Source organism: Felis catus, chromosome A1 (genome assembly GCF_018350175.1).
Source record: "Felis catus isolate Fca126 chromosome A1, F.catus_Fca126_mat1.0, whole genome shotgun sequence".
Taxonomy (NCBI): Eukaryota; Metazoa; Chordata; class Mammalia; order Carnivora; family Felidae; genus Felis; species Felis catus.
This window is the reverse complement of record NC_058368.1, coordinates 107,299,809-107,323,896: the sequence shown is the minus strand read 5'-3', so window position 1 is coordinate 107,323,896 and position 24,088 is coordinate 107,299,809. Positions and strand designations below refer to the sequence as shown.

General features: G+C 38.9%; 1 protein-coding gene across 1 annotated transcript in view; it reads right to left on the bottom strand.

Moving 5' to 3' along the window:
* Positions 1-13,495: 13,495 nt before the first annotated feature.
* The window catches only part of CHSY3 (chondroitin sulfate synthase 3), a 285,522-nt gene continuing 274,929 nt past the window's right edge, over positions 13,496-24,088 (bottom strand). The window contains exon 3 of the mRNA XM_023254802.2: positions 13,496-15,911. Within this exon, the coding sequence (XP_023110570.2) occupies positions 14,349-15,911 (1,563 nt within the window). The 3' untranslated portion in view covers positions 13,496-14,348. The remainder of the gene's footprint in view (positions 15,912-24,088) is intronic.

The window sequence follows — 24,088 nt, the reverse complement described above, 5'->3', positions numbered from 1 at the left end:
TTTAAGTTTCCTCTGTCTAACACTTTTCTCTAATCACGACTCTTGATTGACACATTCTCCCATCATGGCATTTGCAGCCTGCTAGAAATCCTTTGTCTCTGTGAGAGACTGACAGGCAATGTTATAAAAAAAAGTGTGCTGTGAAGTGCTTTTTAAACCTATTTTCGATGAATACACCTGCCTTCTTGAGAAAAAAAAAGTTCAACTCTTGCTCCTTTTCTTTACAGTTCACTACATCGTTTTGTTTATTTCAATTTGTCTGATGATACTGAGATTGAAATTTCAAGCTTCAAAGATAGTTGGTGTTTCTTTCCCTGGCTTTAGTCTGCAGTTTTTAGGGGAGGGAGATGATGAAATAAATTTCTATGCATACTGAGTGTATTGTAGATTTAAAAGGGCCACATGTTCTTTATGATTATTTCCAATCCTCCTTCCTGAGTGACTTCCTTGATGAGCAAACAGAATGTGGCAGATTTCTTTTTTTTTTTTTAATGTTTATTTACTTATTTTGAGAGAGAGATAGAGAGAGCGAGCGCAAGCCTGAGCGGGGTAGGGAGACAGAATCCCAAGCAGGTTCTGCACTTTGAGCATAGAGCCTGATGTGAGGCTCAAACCCATGAACTGTGAGATCATGACCTGAGCCAAAATCAAGAGTCGGATATTTAAGCAAATGAGCCACCCAGGCGCCCAAGTGTGGCCGATTTCTAAAGGTAGGTTACAGGAAGATTTCCAGACTCTGTCTTGGTCTCCTGGAACACTTGTTCTTGGACCCCCAAGCTGCCTTGTAAGAAGCTAACTATCCTGGGGCAACCATGCTTTCTGAAGCCCTAGTCACATGAAGAGGGCTCTGGAGGATGGGACACCATGTGGAGAGAAACAGCCAAGAGCAGCACAGCTCCAGAAATGGCAGTGAAGACTCCGTCCTGGACGTGGACCCTCCTGCCCCAGCCATCCCAGCAGATGCCATGGGAATCCTCTGAGCCCTTCCTGTACTCCTGACCCACAACATTATGAGCAATAAAAAATGTTTGCTTTAAGCCACTAAAGCTTTTGGGAGTAGTTGATTATGTAACAAGAGTTAACCAGAACAAATGGGAATCTACTGAAAACTTCTCAAAAATTTTTTTATGTTTATTCATTTTTGAAAGACAGAGAGAGAGAACACAAGCAGGGGAGGGGCGGAGAGAGCGACAGAATCCGAAGCAGGCTCCAGGCTCTGAGCTGTCAGCACAGAGCCGGATGCGGGGCTCAAACTCACCAACAGTGAGATCATGACCTGAGCCAAAGCTGAACGCTCAACCAACTGAGCCACCCAGGCGACCCTCTACTGAAAACTTCCTATAGATCTGTAACATCAACTCTGCCTTCTATTTGAGTTTCAGTAGAGCATTTGGATAAATAATGAAATAATGATTAAATTATAAAGGCTGGAAAAGTTGTCCAATTTGCATATAATAAGGTTACTCAGAGACTGTTAAACTAAAATACACCTTTTGAGTACAGAAATAATAGTAGTAACAAAAAATTGATATTCTTCACACCTATCCTTAATTTTCACCTAAGCAGTGATAAAGTGTCAAAATTTCTACTACCTAAAAATTTCTGCAGAATGTTGTGTGCCTTTTTGACCTGGATTAGAACTGATGAGAGAAGAGGATGTCAAGTTCATAAAAATGACAAATGCTTCTGTCATTAGCAGATGCATTCATCTCTGTCAGGACAAAACCTTTGATTTGAAAGATAAGTTAAATAAAATTCTAATGCTGAAATTCCATTCCAATTGAGAATAACCCTTTAATACCTAAACTTTCATTTGGGGTGAAATTGTTTTGTTTTGCTTTACTCATAAGTGTAGACACTTAAAATAGTCACATTGCCACCTAAACAATAAAATCTCTACGAATGGTTCCAGATCTCAAAGCAAACCACGACAGAGGGAATCCCTGTTACAAATGAGCAGTATTTTTTCAGGAGCAAGTTTCTAAGTTTTCTAGGCAAAAACATTAAGTCACTCTTGATTTTTACCCCCTTTTTTTAAAGAAAAAGTACTTAATCGCTTCTTTTAGTTTTCTGAATCAATATAAAAGTGAACCTTCAAAATCCAACTTCATGAGTTATTGACAGGTAAGAGAACAAGAAGACGAGAAACTCACCCTGATCTCCAAGGACTAAAAGAAGTTGCAGCATTTTGTTTTTAAGGTTTTTTTTTAATGTTTACTTATTTATTTTTTTGGAGAGAGAGAGAGAGAGAGCGAGCACAGTGGAGGGGCAGAGAAAAAAGGAAGACGCAGAATCCGAAGCAGGCTCCAGGCTTCCAGCGGTCGGCACAGAGCCCGACGTGGGGCTGCAACCCATGGACTGCAAGATCATGACTGACCTGAGCCGAAGTAGAAGACTTAAGCCATTGAGCCATCCAGATGCCTCAAGAAGATGAAGCATTTAGAAACAGGGACTGAGACAAAGTATAGTTACTTTCCGACCCAAAAGAAAACCAGTGTATGGCTCCAGACCCTGCCATGTTGTGTCATATACTGTCACATCACTAAGAGGCAATCTTGCAAGTGAGTACACCGAGTTTCAGGAGACATTGTTCCATGACTCCTGTCATGTTTCTTTATGGTCAGAGCTTTCTGAGCAGACATTGCCAGAAACTGGGGTTAAGATGAAAGAGTGGCACACACACCATGGAAGCTAAATTGAGATACACCAGAGAGAAAGATTTACAGATATAGTGCCCCTCCAACAAGAGTTTAGGTTACAAGGGCAATGGTTCTGGCGTCCTTGCTCTCTTCTGGTCAGAGAGGATTTATTCATATTAGAAAGATAAGGTCTCTCCTCCTGAGTAGACAATGGGCAACTCTGCCAGGCATTCTACGAAAGCTCCAAGATTCACAATTTGAGAGTTCCTCTCCTGTGATATGAGTCTCCACCCCTTGCACACTTTCAGGTATGTCTTGCTTTTGTGGCATCACCCCGTAGGCAGCTGGGGTATAGGAAACCAATGCGCGATGTTCCATAAGTAAACGATCGACTGTTCTCTAAGACAGATACCTCTTGTATCAGCACAAAATAAATATAGGTTTAAAAACTTAACGGGATTGGGGTCTTTGGGGATCAAGTCCCCAGCCTTGTAGTGAACGTTATATTGTTTGGGGCTTAGAGGTCCCTGAGTCTGCTTAATCAAGTTTCTATTCTTATTCTTTTTCTGTAATTTTCAAAAAATAAAATATGTTGATGAATGCGGTGGAATCTGTTGGAAAATACTATTAAAGACAAGAATTAAGCATTTTAAAAATAGAATCATATACAGATTTTAGCTAGACTCCCATTCTCTGTGCAGGACTACAACTTGATTGCAAGGGCAGAAATGGTCCCCAGTGAAGTGGAAAATTATTTCTCCCACTTACATGAAATGGAGAATGGGGATGAAGTACAGGCTTTGCCAATTTCATACCTCTAACCTTGGCACAGAGCCTTGTATTAGCTGGTTTTAATAAACTCGAATAGAGGTGTGTGGTTTCTGGGACTACAGACCCACCCCCAATCCTCATGGATTCAATGTAAGGATGAAGTCAATAAAAAATAATCTGGGGCACCTGGGTGGCTCAGTCGGTTGAGCGTCCCACTTTGGCTCAGGTCATGATCTCGCGGTCTGTGAGTTCGAGCCCCACGTTGGGCTCTGGGCTGACAGCTCAGAGCCTGGAGCCTGTTTTGGATTCTGTGTTTCCCTCTCTCTCTGACTGTCCCCTGTTCATGCTCTGTCTCTCTCTGTCTCAAAAATAAACATTAAAAAAAATAAAAAAATTATATAAAATAATCTGTAATCTAACCGTATTTAACACATCCCTCATAAAGCCATATTGTCATGATAGAAGAATAATGTGCATACAAGCTAGAACAGGGGCAAGAACGAGAGGCATTTCTTACAGTACCTCCATGATTTTAGAGAGACTGGCAGACTGGAATTTTCTAGCTGCTTGGTAATTACTTGCTTACAGTTAAGAAGTCAGAGCTGGTCTGGGTTTAGTAAAGGTCAAGGTGAAAGTCATGCCTCAAACAGTTTGTTTTCTGTATAACCCAATTCTCTCTCATTTGTACTTACATGTGTGATGGATATGACATATCAATTAGCAATTAGTCATTAGCTGTGGCTAGTCACTTTCTCAATAACGTAGAAGGTGCTGCCTTCATGTACTGCTTTTTCAGTGTAGCTGCAAAGCACACATTTGATTGCAAAGTTCAAACAGCTGAGTTAAAATAAAGTGTGTAACTGAAGTGAGTTCAAGGCACTAAAAGCTTCTGAATATTTTTCTCTTTGTCTTTTTAGCCTGATCATTAGTCACCGATGCACATTAGTAAGAATGCAGGTTTTTTTTTTTTACAATTGCTCTTGCATAGAGTGCAAGATTTTAGTTTGCCCTAGTTGATATTTTAAAAATATAATTTAATAAGCTCTGAAGACTGAAATAGTCCAAAATATTTTGCCCTCTAAAACATGGCTGTACATGCACTAGGATACTAGACTTTATTCTAACAGTGCTGTAACTGAAGAGGGAATATAGTAACACGCATTGGAAGGATGATTAGTAGCCCATCTGAGATAAAGACTTATAGTCCAGGGAGACTCTTGCTTTACGCCTTTGACTCTCAGCCCCTCAGAGCTTGAGGGCAATATGGTTTATCATCATCCGTTTTCATTAACTCCAAACCTGTGCTTACCAGATACCCCTTTTTCTTGAATTTTGCTTCTAGGAAGCTCTGGATATTGAAAAGATAATAACATGGAGCCAGCCAATATGCCTTTGTAAATTAATCAGCATTGTTATCATTGTATTGAGGAGCCATTGGAATTCTTTGCCTTGTAAGATTTGTTAACACAGACCAGTCAGTCTCAAAATCTGCTTAAAACCCCTTGATAAGGTGGATCCCTGAGTCCACGACGGTCACTGATAGACCCCAGGGGTGTTTGGATTTCACAGAAGTGTAGACTCCCTTAAATTAGAGTCTTTGATCTACAATTTCAAACATAGGAGAGATCTGAGAGCATGGATTAGGTGATAGTACAATGACAACTGGAGACCTGGTTTATTTCCATATTCTGGAAATAAAAACAGCTTTTAAAGGGAAGCACCGCCACAACTGTGCAGAGTAGGAGGAAGAAAGAAATAAGCAATAGTATCCTTGCTGATATCGGGGAGAACCCTTTGAACTTGGGGTTGGTTTTTTCATGTGTTGTTATTCTTTAAAAAACATTTTTTTAATGTTTATTTATTTCTGAGAGAGAGAGACAGAATGCGAGTGGGTTAGGGGCAGAGAGAGAGGGAGCCACAGAACCCGAAGCAGGCTCCAGGCTCCGAGCTGTCAGCACAGAACCCAATGCGGGGCTCGAACCCACAAGCTGTGAGATCATGACCTGAGCTGGAGTTGGACGCTCAGCCGACTGAACCACCCAAGTGTCCCTCGTGTTTTGTTATTCTTATGAGGAGGGAGGTATTTTCCCCCCCTGTATTGCTTACTATTTAACAAATATTCAGCTTATTCTAAAATATGAAAAATTTGCTGATGGATGGGCAGAGGAGTAAAAGGAATAAAATGATGCATGACGCTGAATACAATGAAGCTGCAAACTCACAGAGCTAAAATAAGTGAAAAGGTGCATTAAGGAAGAAGAATAATTACAGGGATAGAGAAGAGAGAAATGGAGAGGAGCCTGATCAATACAAGCAGTGTTCTTTAAGTCAGGGTCATGCTCCCAGCACTGAGATCCCTGAGCCAGAGTGAGAGTTCAGCTAAGCACTCGTCTAGAGCCTGAGTGCACAGCACTGAGCAAGACAGTAATGGCCCTTGCTCTAATGGAGTGTATTATTTAGAAAGGAAGGAGACAAGGAGAGAGGTATATAAAAAAGCAAACAATGAAAAAAACACCAGATTTACACAAACAATATGCCAGACAAAGGTATATGAAATGCTTTCTCAGGGTAATCATGATGATCTGATGGTGATAAACAGAGAGGTTAAGGAACATAACTTAGATGAAGTGGCAGGTTGCCATTTAAGACTGGTGGTGAGCAAAACCTCTCTCCAGAGATGACTTCTGTGGTGAGACCTGAAGTACAGAAAGGAAGCCAGCCATGAGAAGAAGATCAAGATCTCAAGGATGATTTTTCTAAGTTCAGGAGACATGTAGGGCAGGGGCCTAAGCATGGGAGCGAGTTTGGCACGCTTAAAAATCTGAGCAGAGGCCAGTGTGATGGGAACAGAACACAGCAGGGTGTGGGTGAGGAGACAGGGGATGGAGTAGGGGAGAAGCAAGGGCAGATCACCAGGCACAAGCGTTTGGGTTTTATTCTGAGTAAGCTTGGAAAACTTTACAGAGTTTTAAGAAGAGAGTAACAATGAAACTATATATAATCAAAATCCTGCTTACTTGTGGAGTTTTATAACATACAAATTCAAACAACCACAACTTGGGTCTTCAAAAGTCAGTGCTGAATCTTATCCAAATGGAGATTAAATATCCTCAGATATTTTTTTTCTACATTTTACAATTTAGATGCAAGTTAGTTAACACATAGTGTAGTATTGGTTTCAAGAGTAGAAACACCCAGTGCTCACCACAATTGTCTTCCTTTAATGTCCATCACCCATTTAGCCCATCCTCTGCCCACCTTCCCTCAATCAATCCTCAGTTTGTTCTCTGTATTTAAGAGTCTCTTCTGGTTTGCCTCCCCCTCTGTTTTCATCTTACTTGATTTATCTTTTTCTTCCCCTATATTCATCTGTTTTGTTTCTTAAATTCCCCATATGAGTGAAATATTAGTTTAAAACAAAGGTGACTCTGGACATTTCTAAAGCAAATTCTAGTTTTTAAAATTACAGTAACAAAGTGCATCTTTCTGAAGTCATTTTGCTCATCTGTAAAATGGGGAAAATGGGACATACTTGAGAGCTGATGAAGCTCAAAGGAGAGGTTTCCTAAGTAACAGTGCAGAGTAACATTTAATGAACAATATTGTTTTGCAGTCACAATAAGGAGTCAAATAACATAAACAAATCACTTTGCCTTTTCCCTTTCCTTATTAAAATGACTTCCTTCCTAAGTGAGGTGATAGGTGGCAGAAGTGTTTGGAAACAAAAGGATCCTTTTCTAAATTAATGGCACATTGTCTAAGGGGTAGGGGTAAAAGAAAGTATGGGTAATTAATTATGAGCAATAATGGTTCCTTTCTCTTCGGAGCTCTGAGTCTTAGCCTTCTTAAAAGAATTCTGCTTGTCTTATGTAGCATATGAAAATATGAACATTATTGATATTGGGAAAACACACTGATAAGTTTTTAAATCATATAATTATTTGATATTCTTAAGGAAGATCTATGTAATAATGGATCACCAGAGGGGTGTTTGGGTGGCTCAGTCAGTTAAGTGTGGCACTCTTGATTTTGGCTCAGGTCATGATCTCAAGGTCATGAGATAGAGCCCTGTGGCTGGCTTCACTTGCTGAGTGTGGATTCTCTCCTTCCTGCTCCCCATGCCCCTCGCCCACTTGTGTGCCTGCATTCTCTCTGTGTTGATAAAAAAATAGATTTCCAGAAAAATACTATAAAATATATGCAAATTGGTATCTTTTGTGATAAATTTAGTTTACAAAAGCAAAATGATTTCAAAAAATACACAGTAAGATTTATTCCTAAAATCTATTTTCTTTTAACTGAATGATTAGCTCAGTAAACATTTTGATGCAACGTTTTTTCCATCAGAGCACAAACCTGAATTTAATGTTGAACAGATTAATTGAGAAACGGGAAGCACTTGGAGCGGATCAAAGAGTTTCAAAGTTCTCTTCTTTCAGTTTCTAGTCCAAATGCGCAAGGGGCTTTGTAAAATCTGTGCCCTTGAGATTCCAGTTGGCTAACAAGGAGGATAGATGAATCCCAGCATACTTTAAATAGACCAGGGTTGCTAATGAAAAAGAGTTGAAAAGTTTATCTTAACTTCAGCCTTCAAGCTCATGATTTATATAACTTCTCAAAACCAATACCAGGAACTTGCAGTCTAAAGCTTACATAGTATCAAGTAGCTCCAAGTGGGAGTGGGGGGAGGGACAGGGAAGAACCCAGTGGCAGAGAAAATAAAAATATTAAAAAGAAGAGTAGGTTATCGGCATATTAGAATGGCATGAAAACTAGGAGACAAGTGAAAAATAAAATAATTCAAGGATACACAGAACACTGCTTTTCCCCCTCCCCCATTTTCTTAGTATCACTGCCTTTAACATTTGACTTACCACCTATCAAGAGTTTCCTTTCAGAAACAGGTGTTGGAGCCACTTTGGTAAGTTTGGGAAAGAAGGGGAAATAAACCTGAGGCTGATTGTGAATAGTTAACAGATGAGATACAGAAAGCTATTACTCCTAATGTTGTGGTATATATTTTCACTTTTATATGAACTTCTGGCCCTGAGTTATTTTTGACTGATGTGAAGTTGAACACCTCCTGCCAGAATCAAGGCAAGAATCAAGGTGGGTTCATATTTCTGTATTTGAAATTCACCTTCAGATCTCAGATTCTATTTGGCATATACACATACTTCTCCCCACTTGGATAAAACAAGGAAATGTGAAGGCTGTGGAGATTTAGGGAATAGGAGTTGGGGAAGACCTGATAAGGAAATGGAGAACAGCTCCATAGGAGGCCTGAGTGAAGCTCTAAGTTTGCCTTCAGGTGACGCATATTTTCAGTCTTAGAGTTCCTGCTTGAGCTTTTTGTTCCCAAGAAGTTCTCAATAAATATTTGCTAACTGGTTAACACTTTACCAAAATAAAGAGCATTCTAGGAAAAAAGAAAAGCATCTTTTTTTTTTTCCTGTTGAACACTCTCTTTTTATATGATAGGTCTATTTTATTTTATTGCTTTTGAAATATTTATTTGAGGGGGGCCTGTGTGGCTCAGTCGGTTGGGTGTCCGACTTCGGCTCAGGTCGTGATCTCAGAGTTTGTGAGTTTGAGCTCCATATCGGGCTCTGTGCTGACAGCTCAGAACCTGGAGCCTGCTTCAGATTCTGTGTATCCCTCTCTCTCTGCTCCTCCCCTGCTCATGCTCTGTCTCTGTCTCAAAAATAAATAAAAACATTAAAAAAAATAAATGTTTATTTGAGAGAAAGCATGGTGGGGGGTGGGGGGGGGGGAAAGGAGGGGCACAGAGAGACTAAGACAGAGAATCCCAAGCAGGCTCTGCACTGTCAGTGCATAGCCCATTGCCGGGCTAGATTCCACAAACCATGAGATCATGACCTCAGCCAGAATCAAGAGTCAGATGCTTAAATGACTGAGCCATCCAGGCACCCCAACAGGCCCATTTTAAATCATTGTAAATACATTTTTTTTCCCTTCCAATCTTATACTCACCAATTTCATCAAAATTGATCCTATAATGACTGCAGCAGGGAATGGAATATCAAGAATGTATACTTGTGCATGATGGATAATAAAAACTCAGTATGTCTGCTTTTTATTTTTTATTTATGTAAAAAAATGTTTTTAATGTTTGCTTATTTTTGAGAGAGAGACAGAGAGTGAGGGGGGAAGGGCAGAGAGAGAGGGAGACACAGAATGTGAAGCAGGCTCCAGGCTCCTAGCTATCAGCACAGAGCAGGACTCAGCACTTGAACCCATTAACTGTGAGATCATGACCTGAGCCGAATCAGACACTTAACTGAGCCACCCAGGCGTCCCATCTCTACTTTTAAATCAACCTACAGATGAATACGTATCTATTTAATTCAACTGAAGTAAAATCCTTCACGGAAGAGAACGCTAAATATGGCACAGCCCTTGGCAGCTTCCGACATGAGAAAGGAAGAGGGAAACAGACAAGTGGATGTCAAAATTGAAGATGGAAATGAAAATGCTGGCAGCTTTGTGCCAGCACCAGGTGGTTGGCAGATGTGACTATGTCGCCACCTGGGGGCATGAATCACCGCCGAAGGAAGTCTCCTCATCCCCACCATCTGTCAAGGCAATGTTGGCAGTGCAGCTGGTGCCTGCGAGAGGCTGGGGGGCACACAGAGGCCGAGCTGCACTGGCATCTATTCTGCATCTCCATCCTGCCTCTACTGTTGCCACTGCTCAAAAACTGAAGATCTAGAAGGCTTCTGGACTCAGCACGTATTGTATGTTTGACAATAATTGGGATGCTAATAAGAGTGGAGATGGGGAGGGGCGCCTGGGTGGCTCAGTCGGTTGAGCGTCAGAGTTCGGCTCAGGTCATGATCTTGCGGACCCTGGGTTCTAGCCCTGCATCGGGCTCTGTGCTGACAGCTCGGAGCCTGGAGCCTGTTTCGGATTCTGTGTCTCCTTCTCTCTCTGACCCTCCCCCATTCATGCTCTGTCTCTCTCTGTCTCAAAAATAAATAAACGTTAAAAAAAATTAAGAAAGAAAAGAGTGGAGATGGGAAGGGTAGACAAGTCAGCAGCACTAAGAAGTGATAACAGATACCTGTATTGTCCCTTAGGACACTATTTTGCCCACTTGCCTTGTAATATCCATAATCATAGAGATACGCCTTCAATAATCAAGCACAAAGGAGAGCTTAAGTGTACAATTTCCTGCAGAATTTAGCAGTGCCTTCTTACAGACATCCCTAGGGTAAGAAATTTGAAGGGGACTTGCAGTGACTCAGAAAGCAAGTGGTAGGGAAAGAAAGGCAACTTGGCCACATAATTCAAATGTGTTGATGCCTTCCTTCTCCTATACATATCTCGTCACCATGGCTGAAATAGAACTATAGCTATTTTACTGGCTCTTTGAAACTCATCTTGGTATATTTTACCTGCTTAAAAATATTTTGTGTTGGGTGCAGAGAGGTAAAGAGGGAAGACACCAGTCTCTTTCTAGGACCACGTCTGGCTTAGGCCATTCCCTCAAGAACAAGACAGTACCAGGTGAGGGCTTAACAAGACTGGCAGCATGACAGGCAATCTGGGCAATCCAAGCCATTAGAAAGGACCCTTGTCTTCTGGGTCCTCTTCCTGCAAGAAGGAACTGCTCAGGCCTGATCTGAAAATGCAACCACGTGAAACCAGAGTAGCCCCGAAATGGAGCTGCTGACTGGAGGAGATGGGCTCCAGCTTTCTTATGTTAGAAACAGTGGGACTTTATAGTTTCCCTTTCGAGGGAGCATTCCATTCTGTTGTTTGGACTATCAGTTCACACACTTGGGGATTTTATTCCTATTGTTCTTCGTCTATTACTAGGCACAATGGGTTCAACTCTTGGATTCAGAAATAGCTCTGACAAAGTTGCTTTATGCCAAGTCTGTATGGGTCAAATGACATAAATAATCACACAATTACATGGTGGTGCTCATGGCAGACAGCTTCTGTACTCAGCAGGCTGACACCACAGAGATAAGGGCTGCTGCTGGCATCAGGAACCCTCAGCATTTTTTTTTTCTACTGGCTGATATCCAGTGACCTGTGAGCAAGCAATTAGAAGAAACCTTTCCCCAACACAGTGCTACTCAGAGGGAGCTAGCAAAGTGGTGGAAGACTGGGATGAAAAGCCTGAACGGGCTCTTACTGACCAAACATCAGCAAACTAAGTTTGGCCCAGAATGAGCATACAGCAGACGTAAGCTGAACGGCGGATCAAACGTGTTCATGGTGTCAGCCAGAACTTTGCCCACTGTCTTCTATATCACCCCAACAGCTGAGAAGCCTTGGGTTCACGTGGAAAGAGAGCTGCTCCAGATCTGGACAAGAGTTAACTTAAATCTTAAGGACAGTATGCCAGTAGTGTAACTCAGGACATGTGACTTCATTATTCATGGCCTCAGTGTCCATATCTGTTGAATAAAGAAAATAATATCAGTATTCTGAGAGTTGTTGAGAGGATTATGTTTAAAAATACAGTGCAAGTAGGGGCACCTGGGTGGCTCAGTCTGTTAAGCATTGAACTCTTGATATTGGCTCAGGTCATGATCTCAAGTTTCATGAGACTGAGCACCGTGTTGAACTCCACGCTGAGTGGGATTCTTCCTCTCTCTGTCTGCCCCTCCCCTGCTCATGCTCTCTCTCTCTCTCTCTCTCTCAAAATAAATAAATAAACTTTAAAAAATAAAAAAATAAAAGGATAATGCAAGAAAAATGCATAGAATGATATTGAGTGGACAGAAGATGATCACTAGGATTGAACTGTTATTGGAGTGATGCTGAAACAGGAAACTTGCAGCTATCCAAATAAGGTAATGGTGGTAACATACGTATATGATGCTTCAGGTTGCATTCATGCTGTGTTGCCCTTCAACCTTAAAGGAGTTTTAAATAATAGACACTGCACAGACAGGAAAACACTCTTAATTTCACTAATATAATTCCAATAAATCTTCAGTCAGGAAATACTGCAGTGCCTGAAAAAAAAATCATAGGAAAGCCTAATGCAAAGTCACAAAACAGAACTTAAATGCACTTATCTTAATTTTAGTACAGTATGTGTGTATGTAATTAAGGTCACATGAGATCTCTGCATTTCCTTGTTTCATCAGCATAATTCCGTGAGTATTACAGAGAATGCCACTTCATCCCTGGGTAGTCGCCTCACAACTCGGGCTCTTTTTCAGTTGTCTAAGCTAAACAGATGAGCAGACACTGATTTCTTTTCTTCATTAATGAAATAATTAACAATTATTAGTTTGCAGTAGATCTTTCCAAATGACTATCTTTACTGCATGATAATATATTTACTGCTCAGGAAAATAAAACCCGCTGAAAAAGTAAGCCACATGATGTAGGAAAGTAAGCTATTAAAGTAAGGGTTTATGAAGGCTGAGAAAATATTAGAGCAGAGATCAATTCTGAATTGTTGGCCCTGTCAAGATTTTTAACGTCTAAAAGTGCCAGTAATTCCTTTCTAATGAGTCTGACATTATTAAGATTATATGTTATGGTCAAGGAGAGTGCCATCATATTTGTCACAACATTAAGCAATGTTATCTATTTTTGAGGCTCCCCAAGTGTCCTCTCTAAAAGAGACTATTACCCTGTACAAAACCCATCGCTAAAGCAAATGCTGTATGGCCTCCTGGCAATTAGTTCCAAATAATGGTAGCAACTTACAACTTTCAAATCAACTTTGATGCAATTTTTGGTCCTATTGTGCGAAAAAAGAAAACGAGAGTGTAGAACAATATGTACAATACGCTACATTTTGTGAGAACCCAAATTAACCCCAATTAAAGGCAGTTTCTGACCTGTTCTTGGTTCAGTTTGATCACAAAGCTGAAGAGATTGAGGAAGAATGCTTCTCCTGGAATGTAAGTTATTGAATAAAGAAGCCACTCATTTTAATCAGTTGTGAAGGCCAGGATTTAAAGCGTAACAAAACAAACAATATGCCTATAATCCCTTGTTAACTTTTCCAGTCTCTATAATAAGCACATTTTGGTGAGTATGACCCCTAAGAATTACATCAAGTATGACTGAAAGGAAACAACACAAACTTTTCAGTGTTTTTGAAAAAGACTACTGTTATACCTGTGTTTTATTATAAATAACCAGGTTCTGTCATAGTTTATCTTCTTGCCAGCAAATGAAGGACATCGTTTCATAAAGCTTCTAAAATGTACATGAATATTTAATTAAATCATATTTCCTTGAGAAAATAAAGTTCATTCGCATTTATAGCAGACAGTTGTGAGGAGTACATAATTGTCAGAAGACCAGGGTAGCCTGTACCGGTTGCTTGTGGAACAAAACTCCTCAATTTTTAAAACTTTTTTTAAAAAATAAACATACAATCATAAGTGTTCATTTACTTTAAAAATTCTAAAGATGAAGAAAATTATTGTCTATATTTTTAAGTCCTTGTATAAATTACAAAACTCAAGTTTATGTTACAGAGTCCCTTCCCCATAGGAAGCATAAAGCACTTTTGTGGTACCTTTCACCAGTAAATATTTGTATCACATTGAATTTAACAAACGAAATAAAAGTCGATATTGCATCTTTAAGCCTCAAGAGAACATTCTTCTAAGCTGTCTCTCACGATGAATGAGCTTCAAAAGTCATTTGATTGCCACGATTTAACTCAATCTCGAATAAAGATATATAAAAGTAATACATAATTGACTTCAGTAGAAATCTGAAATATCAGTGAACTGCAGACTCTTCTTGCTTGAGGTCAACAAACACTCTTTGGAAGATAACCAAGAGTAGTTTAAGACCAGGATAACAAAATAAAATTATAACAATAATAATTATAATAATAAAAATAACAATAATAAAATAAAAATAACAACAACCAACAATGAGGTAAACTCCCCTTTAAAAAGGCAATATGTGTTGCCTGGACTGTCAGGAGAGAGTTCGATTATACCTGACACCCAAATGTTTTTCCAACCAGAGTTCAGCCAGTTGCATGGTTGAGGCAAAAGTACTTGCCTTGGATCCTAAACACATCTTATACTGCTTAGGGTCCAAGTTAGGGTCACAATGGACTGGATGGAAAATATGCACCACTCCTACTTCTTGGCTTCTGAAGGGCCTTAAGCCAGATAGAATGACTTTATTGTAGAGATCTACATCTTCCAGTCCCCAGCCTTGTATTGAGGTATCAAATCCACCTGCACCCAGCAGATCACTTTTATAAATACAGGTAATTCCATAGCCGTAGTCTCTCCAAAATCCAGTCTTCTTTGAGAAGACAAAGTCATCATCAGTGGGAGGATTTCCCCCATTGGTTACCTTTGGGTCATACTGGCTAAAGATGATGGGGTAGTACACCTGTTGTCCCTGAATTGTATTGTCTCTACATCGTTGGAGAAAGTCTCCTCTGAAGATCAAGTCAACATCACAAAATAGCAGCAAAGTATCATTGTCAAACTGGGAAGAAGCCATTTCAAGACCAAGACCTCTGGAAAACTCTCCCTTCATTGGGATCAGGGTCATTTCTGCTTTAGGGTACTTATTCTGATATTCCTTGATCAGCTCAATATGCTTGTTGGAATCTTGGCCAGAATCCCTACTGAAAAGGGTGATGACCAGCTTTACATTCTGCTTTGGAACAAGACAAGTTTTTTCAAAGTTGTCCATGAATCGCAAGAAAATGTCATACCTTCCAATGAGAGGAACAAGAATGTGTATTTTCTTTTCATTGTGCCCTCCCATGTCTTTGGCACCTTGAAAAGAAGATAGTATCTTTAAAGAATTAGATATAAAGGAGAATGACTGAGTGTCACTGTTAATGCTCTCAACAAGCCTGTTGACATCTAGCTCTTCAGTTTCTCTAAAGAAAGGCTTGCTAAACAACTGCTGAAGATAAGCATGACGTCTCACTGGCACAGTCAGTTTCCTACCCTTGTGTCTTTTATACAAGAGGAGTAAATCCAAAATGTACTCCACCCCATGCATGGGATCAACCCTGCGGTAGCCATACTGAATTTCCTTGAAGTCAATGAGCCGTCCCCTACTCTTGGCATTTTCATTGATCATCTCCATCACCTGTAGGACTGTGTCATCCAGTGCTGTTCTCAGGATGCTGTTGATGCTCTGTCGAGGAGGCTGGTTCTCAGATGCTGAGTAAAGGAGCTTCCCTGTCAGGAACTCCCATTCTATCACTTCATCTCTCTCCCGAGGCTGGAAGTGGTTGAAAGAAGGCATCACTCCCAGCTGCTGGTCCTCTTTACTCACTTCACTGTTACTGAGCTTGCTCATCAGAGCACTCTCCCGGTGGAGCTGGATGGTGCGGTAGCGAAGTTCAGAAATTTTGCGGCTGAGCATGTAATTGTGAAGCCTGTATTGGTAGGCAGGCCTTTTGTTGGGATGCAGTGTTATGGCTGCATGGATTTTGCTGTTGTGAAGGTCCTGGATATAACCCTTCCGATTATGTTCGTAATTTTCATGGAACAGTTGTTGCATCTGAAAAGTAAAAGAAATCAAGAAGTTACAATAAATTTAAAAATAAATAAAGCAATAAGTGAAAACCTTTAAACTTAAATTAAAATATTTAATGAAATTAGTTAGAAAATGAATTGTCAAATTTATATATAAAAGAAATGAAAACAGTTTTAAAATGTCAAATTCACACACTCAAACACTGTCACCTAACCTCCCGTTACATACATATACTGCACACTAAAGTCCAGCTGTGTATTCCAAAGTAAAGAATCTTTGTCCTTCTATTCCTTTTGAAGTCAACCCAAAACATCAAAGAAAATATGAATTGAATATATCCAAAACCCATAAAGGATCATTGTGAGGGACAGGCAGTGTGGATAGATCATGGGCTTTACAAAATAGGGGGTTAACCTTGAGGAGTAAACCCCATGACTTGTTGCTTGGAATGGCCATACCAGCCCCAAAGGAGACCTAAGTTTTATTGAGCATTCTGATATACCATGTTTACAGAGTAAGTTCTTTTTTTCTTAATTTGCTTTAATGCTTATTTATTTTTGAGAGAGAGCATGTATGTATGCATGAGTGGGAGAGGGGCAGAGAGAGAGAGAGAGAGATAAAGGGTCTGAAGCAGGCCCCAAGCTGACAGTAGAGACACCGACGTGGGGCCTGAACTCACGAACTGCGAGATCATGACCTGAGCTGAATGAAGTCAGATGCCCAACTGAGTGAACCACCCAGGAACGCTCAGAGTAAGTTCTTGTTAAGGTAATGTGGAACAGAAATTATATTGATCTACACTACTGATCTAAAGGATCATGTCCCAAATTAGACATGTTTCACATCCTTATGAGCCAGAAGGTTTCTATGCTGGTGTATGACAAGTTCACTACTTCAAATAGAAACAAAATGGGGAAAAATCTAGAGTTATGAGGTCATACTGCAAACTGCCAGCTGACTCTTTCTTCTCTGTCAATAAAGAAACCTCCATTACACTCGTTCAAGAGAAGTACCAGTGGAGAAGAAAAAGGAGGGGGTGGAGGAAGAACAGAAGGAGAACTACCAGTGGCAGCAGCGACAGGAGATAGCTGTAAGTATATTGATGAAGAAAGAGGAAAAGAATATTGCAAACTTATGAATACATATCTAAAGCAAGTGAAAATTATAGACAAGTCAAAGAAATTAAAAAAATACAATCTCTATAAATAAGAATTCAAGAAATAGATACATGAGCTTAAAGAAAAGAACTAAAATGAAAGATAATCACATTACAAGAACCCAAGAAAGAGATTTGTGGAAAACTCAGGAGAAAGATACTTGAGAAAATTTAGCCGAATAATGGAAACATAAAAGAGGGGATAAGAAGTTTGGAGATATAAGTCTTTGTGTATACATGCATACACATATATAAATATAAATATTTATACGCATTTAAACGCTTGAATATATGTTCAGTACACATAGATATACATTTAAGATAAAATTATATATGTAAAATATACCTGAGGGACATGTTTCCCTTAAAATAGAGGCAGATATATATCAATGTGTCATTAGGCCAAGAGAAAAAAAGAGAAGAATGAACAAACAAAACCCACTTTGGCTCTAAGTGGGAAAAGAACAAGTCTTGTCACAACATTTTCCATAGCAACATCAGTGCTGAAAAACAGTAGAGTACAGCCTAGGAAGACCTCAAGGAAGCAAATTAATGACTAATTATTTTTTAGTCAATCAAGGTAGGGGCTCAAGTTTACTGCAAAAAATAACTAGCTCCTAACTTGTAAAAGAACTTGTGGCAGAATAGCAGTGATAAATTCTCTGATGCTCCTCCCATCGAGAGACGGGTCTTTGTCCCTTTCTCTTGGACCCCAGTGATTCTGTCACTACTTTAACTAAGAGACCACACTAGAAACAACACTGCACCCGTTTCTAGATTGGCAGCTTCCACTTCTTGTCTGTTGGAACTCCCACTCTGCAGAAGTCAACTGCCAAGTCACAAGTCTGAGTTAGTTTCCTTGTTTCGGGCCAGGATCTTCAGTAAAACGTGGTATAGCACAACCTTGTTCCGATCCCAGACTCAGAGAAGAAGTTGTCATTTTCTCTCCTTAAGACATTAAGTAAGTTCCTTTCTATTTCTAGTTTGGTAAGAGCTTTCATCATGAATGACATTTCAAGTTGATCCAAGGTTTTTTTTTTTTCCTGCATCCATTGAGAAGACTGTGTGATATCTTTCTTTCTTTCTCTCTTCTGTTATGGTGAATCACTAATTGAAATTCCAATATTAAACAACCATTTTATCCACTGACTAAACCCATCATCATCCTGATATATCATCCTCTTTATATACAGCTGGATTATATTTGCAAATGTTTGTTCAAAATATACTGTGAAATACCAATCTCAATTTGATATATAGGTTCAATGCAATTCAATACAAATCCCACCCTTTATTAAAAAGAAAATGTTGCTCTTGATATTAACAGGATGATTCTAAAATTTACACAGAAATGAGGGGTGCCTGGTTAACTCAGTTGGTTAAGCGTCCGACTTTGGCTCAGGTCATGATCTCACTGTTCGTGCATTCAAGCCCCACATTGGGCTCTGTGCTGACAACTCAGAGGATTTGGATTCTGTGCTTTGGATTCTGTGTTTCTCCCTCTCTCTTCCCCTCCCCTGCTCATGCTCTGTCTCTCTCTCTTTCTCTCAAAAATTAATAAACATTTAAAAAATAATAAAAATATAAAATTTATAGAGAAATGAAAAGCCAAGTATATTCATGACAACGTTAAAAAAAGATATACTGCAGATTAAAAAGTTATAGAAATTTAGACAGTATGATCCTGATACAAAGATAAACAAATAGAACAAAAGACCAAAATAATCCATAAATAAACCTACCACATGATTTACAATATCACATAATTTACAACAAATAAAGACACTGAAGAGTGGAGAAAGGATGGTCTTTTCTGTCAATAATGCAAGGATAGTTGGATATTCATGTGGAAAAAAGGAAAAACTGGTCCCCTTCCTCCCCCTGCCCCCACATGGAAAATATATCCCAGATGGATTGTTGTTATAAATATAAAAGTTTACCCAATAAAATATCTGCATGACTTTTGACTGTGTGAAGAACTCTTAAATATGACACAAGGTACCAACTATAAAAACAGATTGATGAACTGGACTACATTAAAATTAATAATTCTGTTCCTCAAAAACATCACTATAAGATTATAAAGGGTAAATTATGTACATTTGAAAAAAAAAGAATTCACACACACATACACACACACACACACACACACACACACACACACACACAAAGAGGTAAACTACAGAATGGGAGAAGACATTTTTTAACAGATCATACCAAAAGGACTAATACCCAGAATATGTAATAAACCTATACAAATTAGTAAGCAAGAAGGACAAACCCAGCTGCAAAATGGAAACCCCCCCCCCCAAAAAAAAACAAAAAACAAACCCTTAACGGGCACTTCACAAAAGAGAATATGCAAATGCCCAATTAACATACAAAAACATTCTCTATCTCATTCATCATCAAGTAATGCAATTTAAAGTAATGATGTGATAACATTACAGACCTATAAGAATGGCTAAAACTAATCAGACTGATAATGTATTGTTAGGATCTGGAACTCTCATACATGTGTGATGAGGTTGTAACTTGGTTCAACCAGTATGGAAAATGTATCAAGTAAAATGACCCCACACATTTCCTATGACTCAGTAATTCTACTCTTAGATATATACCCAATATAAATACAACCATCCATACACCTAAAATATATATATAAGAATTTTCATAGAAGCATTATTCAAAATACTCCCAACTGAAACCGACCCAAATGTGTATCAAGAGTAGCATAAATTAATGTCACATATTCATATAATAACAAATAAAACATCAATTAAAATAAATATACTACTACAACAATATGGACAAATCTCACAAACAAGTGAAACAAGACATACACAAAAGAATATGTTTTGTTTGACTCTATTTACATGGAATTCAGACACAGGTAAAGCTAACCTATACTATTAGCTGTTAGAATAGTAATAAAAATTCAAGAAAGAGGACAGGGAGCTGTTAATGCTCTATTTGTCGATGTAGTTCATGGTGACATGTACATATTCTATTTGTGAGCATTCATTGAAATATTACTTAAGATATGTTTGTCTGTTATATTCCAATTAATAAAAGATTTTATTTGAAACTGTGATATACATGTATGTAGAATTAGATAGGATTTTCTGATATGTATGTACATAAATATGTGTGGATATGTGGCTGGAGGGGAGGAAAGGAGGGTGGGGAAGACAGAGAGACAGAAAGAAAGAGAGACTATAAATCATAGAAGTTTTCCTATAGAAGGTCACCTAAAAGGGGTAGGACCCATACTATAGGAGATTCTTTATCTCCAGTAAAACTGAGATACTCAGATTTTCAAATCACCATGATATGACTTTGAAGAATATAACAGCAGATATTTTGAGAAGGATTTTGGACTCAAGACATAGTTGAACTGCATCCATTTTCTTTTCTCAAAACACATGATAATTTTTATTTAACATTCTGATTGATGATGAATCAAACTGAATCCATAATTTACCGTGAGCTGTTGTGTCTCTACTTCTGTGGTATTAATATTTTGTACCTGAAATTGCTTTCAATATTTTACTGTATTTAACTTTCCATGCTTTTTTTTGTTTGTATGGAAGAAGGCAAAAAAAATATTTCTGATCATATATGAAAGACTAATTATACCACCTGTAAAAGGTATTGGCTATATGAAGCTATTCTTTCTTAAGGCATGCTTTACAGTACTAAGAAGAAGGGGCAATGTTAAATTAAACAGGAAACAATGTTCAGAGGCAAACTGGGAAATTGCTGACTTAATCTTGCTCTTTTCGTGCTATTAAAGTGATTAATACAGCACAATTTGATAAAGGTGACATTTTGTTATAAAACAAATACTATCTAAGTATTGAAATGTTTAACTAACTCATATCACTCACATCATTATAGCCCAATCTGTATCCATGGTGCTTATCTTTCTAATGTAATCCTTTGCAGAAATATTACAAATAGACAAAGACCATGATGGAGGCAATCCTTGGAAACCATGTATTCAGACACATTCCAGGAAGTACAGTAATGATGAAAGCATCTTGAATTCATGCCACATTTTCCATGAAGAAACATAGAACATATCCAAATTTCCTATTTTTATATATAGGGAGAAGGTCCAAGCTATACAGCATAAATGTGAGAACATTTAAGAACCTGGCTATGGAGTTAGCCAGATTGGGATTTGAAGACTGGCTCTACCTTTCTAAGCCATTTCCTAGCCAACCTGTCTAAATCTCAGCCTCCCTATCTATAACAGAGAAAATGTTAACTGCCACACTGTATATTAAAATGTTGCTCTATAAGAAAAATATATACACAATGCTTAACATTGTGTCTGGCATATGGAAAACACTCAGTAAATGGCAACTGTACATAAGTAACAGTTCAAGGATTTGCCAATCTCCTCCTGAGGCTGTTCTTTTTAGCTAGGAATTTTCATAGAAGGAGAGTGGCACCCTTTCATTGGCTTGCCTCATCTTTGCTCATCTCTGGAAACGCTTGGAAATAGTTACAATTTGGCTGCATAGACTCAATGCTTCAATACATCTAACATGCCACTGAGGCATCCTCTCCTAACAAGAGTCCTCCTAACAAAAGATAAGTTGTTGAGGAAATTTCAGGAAACCAAGGTTCATGCTTAAGTGATTTAACCCTGAGTCAACTGAGATATAAGAGATCACAACTACAACCAGAATAAACAGCTGGTTTTATTATTTATCACATTAAATTGTGAATGTAGCAAAATGGTTTTAAGAAAAAGTATAAAATTTACTTTTAAGATTATATTAGCTTGTTTGAAATAATTCAGGAAGTCCAATGCAGACGGGCTGCTGCTTCTTTCTAGAACTTCCAATTGATTTCTCGCTACTTCCAGAGATTGATACGGGAAGGGGAAAAGCATTCCACACCAACAAAATCACAGCAACAATTAACATCAGTGGGTCCTGACAGACCTCAGTGCTTCAACTGTCCCCTCCAACAAATCTCACTCTCTGATAAGAAAATTACCTAAGAAGCTATAGAAAACTCTATTATAAAAATCAGAGAGAAGAATAGATGCCAAGATACAGTTGTATATTATTATTAGTCTCCTACTATATTAACCTTCCATTTCCCCCCTTAGATTTATGAATAATGAGAACATAGCATAGATAATTTTTGGAATGATCATAGCCATATCAGTAAAGGACTTCCATTTCAGCAAATACATTTTCAAAGAACGCAAATAGGCACAACAAAGTCGCTTTTGGAGCATCGCAATGTTCAGAAAACTAGACTTGTTAATGGTTGCACAACTGTATAAATTTACTAACTATTACTAATCTGTACATGTACAGGGGAGACTTTGGTAGAATGTACATTAGACCTTGATAAGACTTTTTAAAAGACATAGCAAATATTAAAAATCATATACAGCCAACTCCATCTTTAAAAAGCAAAAAGACCAGAACAGTACGTAGTCACCAAAATATGTGTGAGTTTTCCAAAAGCTGAGATTGAGCAGGGGCATCTGGAAGCAACTGGGGACAAAAGGCCAAACACAGCAATGTCAGGGGCAAAAGGGTTCAAAGGACAGTAGATCTCTGAAATAACCAGGAAAGACACGCTGCCTGACAATGTAGGGTATCAAACCTACCCTGTGTAGACAATTATGGGTGCAGGAGCTGAGGTGATTGGGGAGGGCCGAATAAGCCCCGGATGGAAACGGTTTGTTTCAGAGAGGAGAAGGAGCTACAGAAGTCAAAGAATTAAGTCATGAAGTCATGTTAAAAAAAAATTTTTTTTTTAAGTTGATTTATGTATTTTGAGAGCAAGCACATGAGCTTGAGCCAGGGAGGGGGAGAGAGAGGTGGAGAGGAAGAAACCCTAGCAGGCTCTGCGTAGTCAGGGCAGAACCTGTAGAAGGGCGTGGACTCACGAACTGTGAGATCACGACCTGAGCAAAAGTCAGGTCACTTAACAAAAGTAACGACACTTAACTGACTGAGCCACCCAGGTGCCCCTAAGCCATGTTTTCAAGAAGCAAGTTTACCGTGAGGTAGTAGAGAGGACCAAAGCCTTTTCTCCATTGAAATCAGTAAGCCTAGAACACTAACAAGCATCCCTGACAAAATATCTATGGTGAAGAGCTTGCCCAGGGAAAAGGAATTTTTCCAGGGATAAGTATGTTTTCCAAAAAAGGAACACAGTACACATTACCCCAAAGTTTCCATATTAAAAAACAAACAAACAAACACTAGATGAAAAACTAGCCTCTGCCCTCTCCTCCACACACCCTCCTGAAAAACAGAAGCCACGGAACTGAGGGAAACATTAAGCAAGTGCTGTAAAAACATAAGAAACAATTTCCTCTATCTTTGAAACCAACAAAGGAGAAATAAAATATCTCAGAGATGTGACAGGGAGACGAAATGTCAGTTCACAGAACCAAGAAAGAAAGAAAGCTTAAAAAGTAAACTATGAAAAAATCAGGAGGAAAGGAAAAGAAGACACATCATGGGGAGTTCAGTAAGGGACAGAAAAGATAGAAAGTAGGAAAGCTTAGGGGTGTCTTGCTGGTTCAAGTCGGTGGAGAGTGCAACTCGCTCTCGAGTTTGTGAGTTTGAGCCCCTGTGGGGTATAGAGATTACGAAAAATAAAATCTTAGGGGCACCTGGGTGGCTCTGTTGGTTAAGTGACCAACTCTTGATTTTTGCTTCAGGGCATGATCTCACAGTTTGTGAGTTTGAGCCCCACAGTGAGCGCAGAGCCTGCTTGGGATTCTCCCTCTCTCTCCGCCCCTCCCTCCCTTGGTTGCTCTCTCTCAAAATAAATAAACATTTAAAGAAAAGCAAAATCTTTTTTAAAAAAAGCAGGAAAGCTTAAAAAATGGAATATAAATAGTTACAAAGGATTAGAGAAATTAACATGCCTAGAAGAGTACTAGGTATATAGTAATTGCCATTAACAAGAGTATTAATAATCATTAGGTATTATTACTGTAGTTATTTGTTTTTACTATTATTATTAGTGTAGGTATTGAAAAAGTGAGCAAATGAGA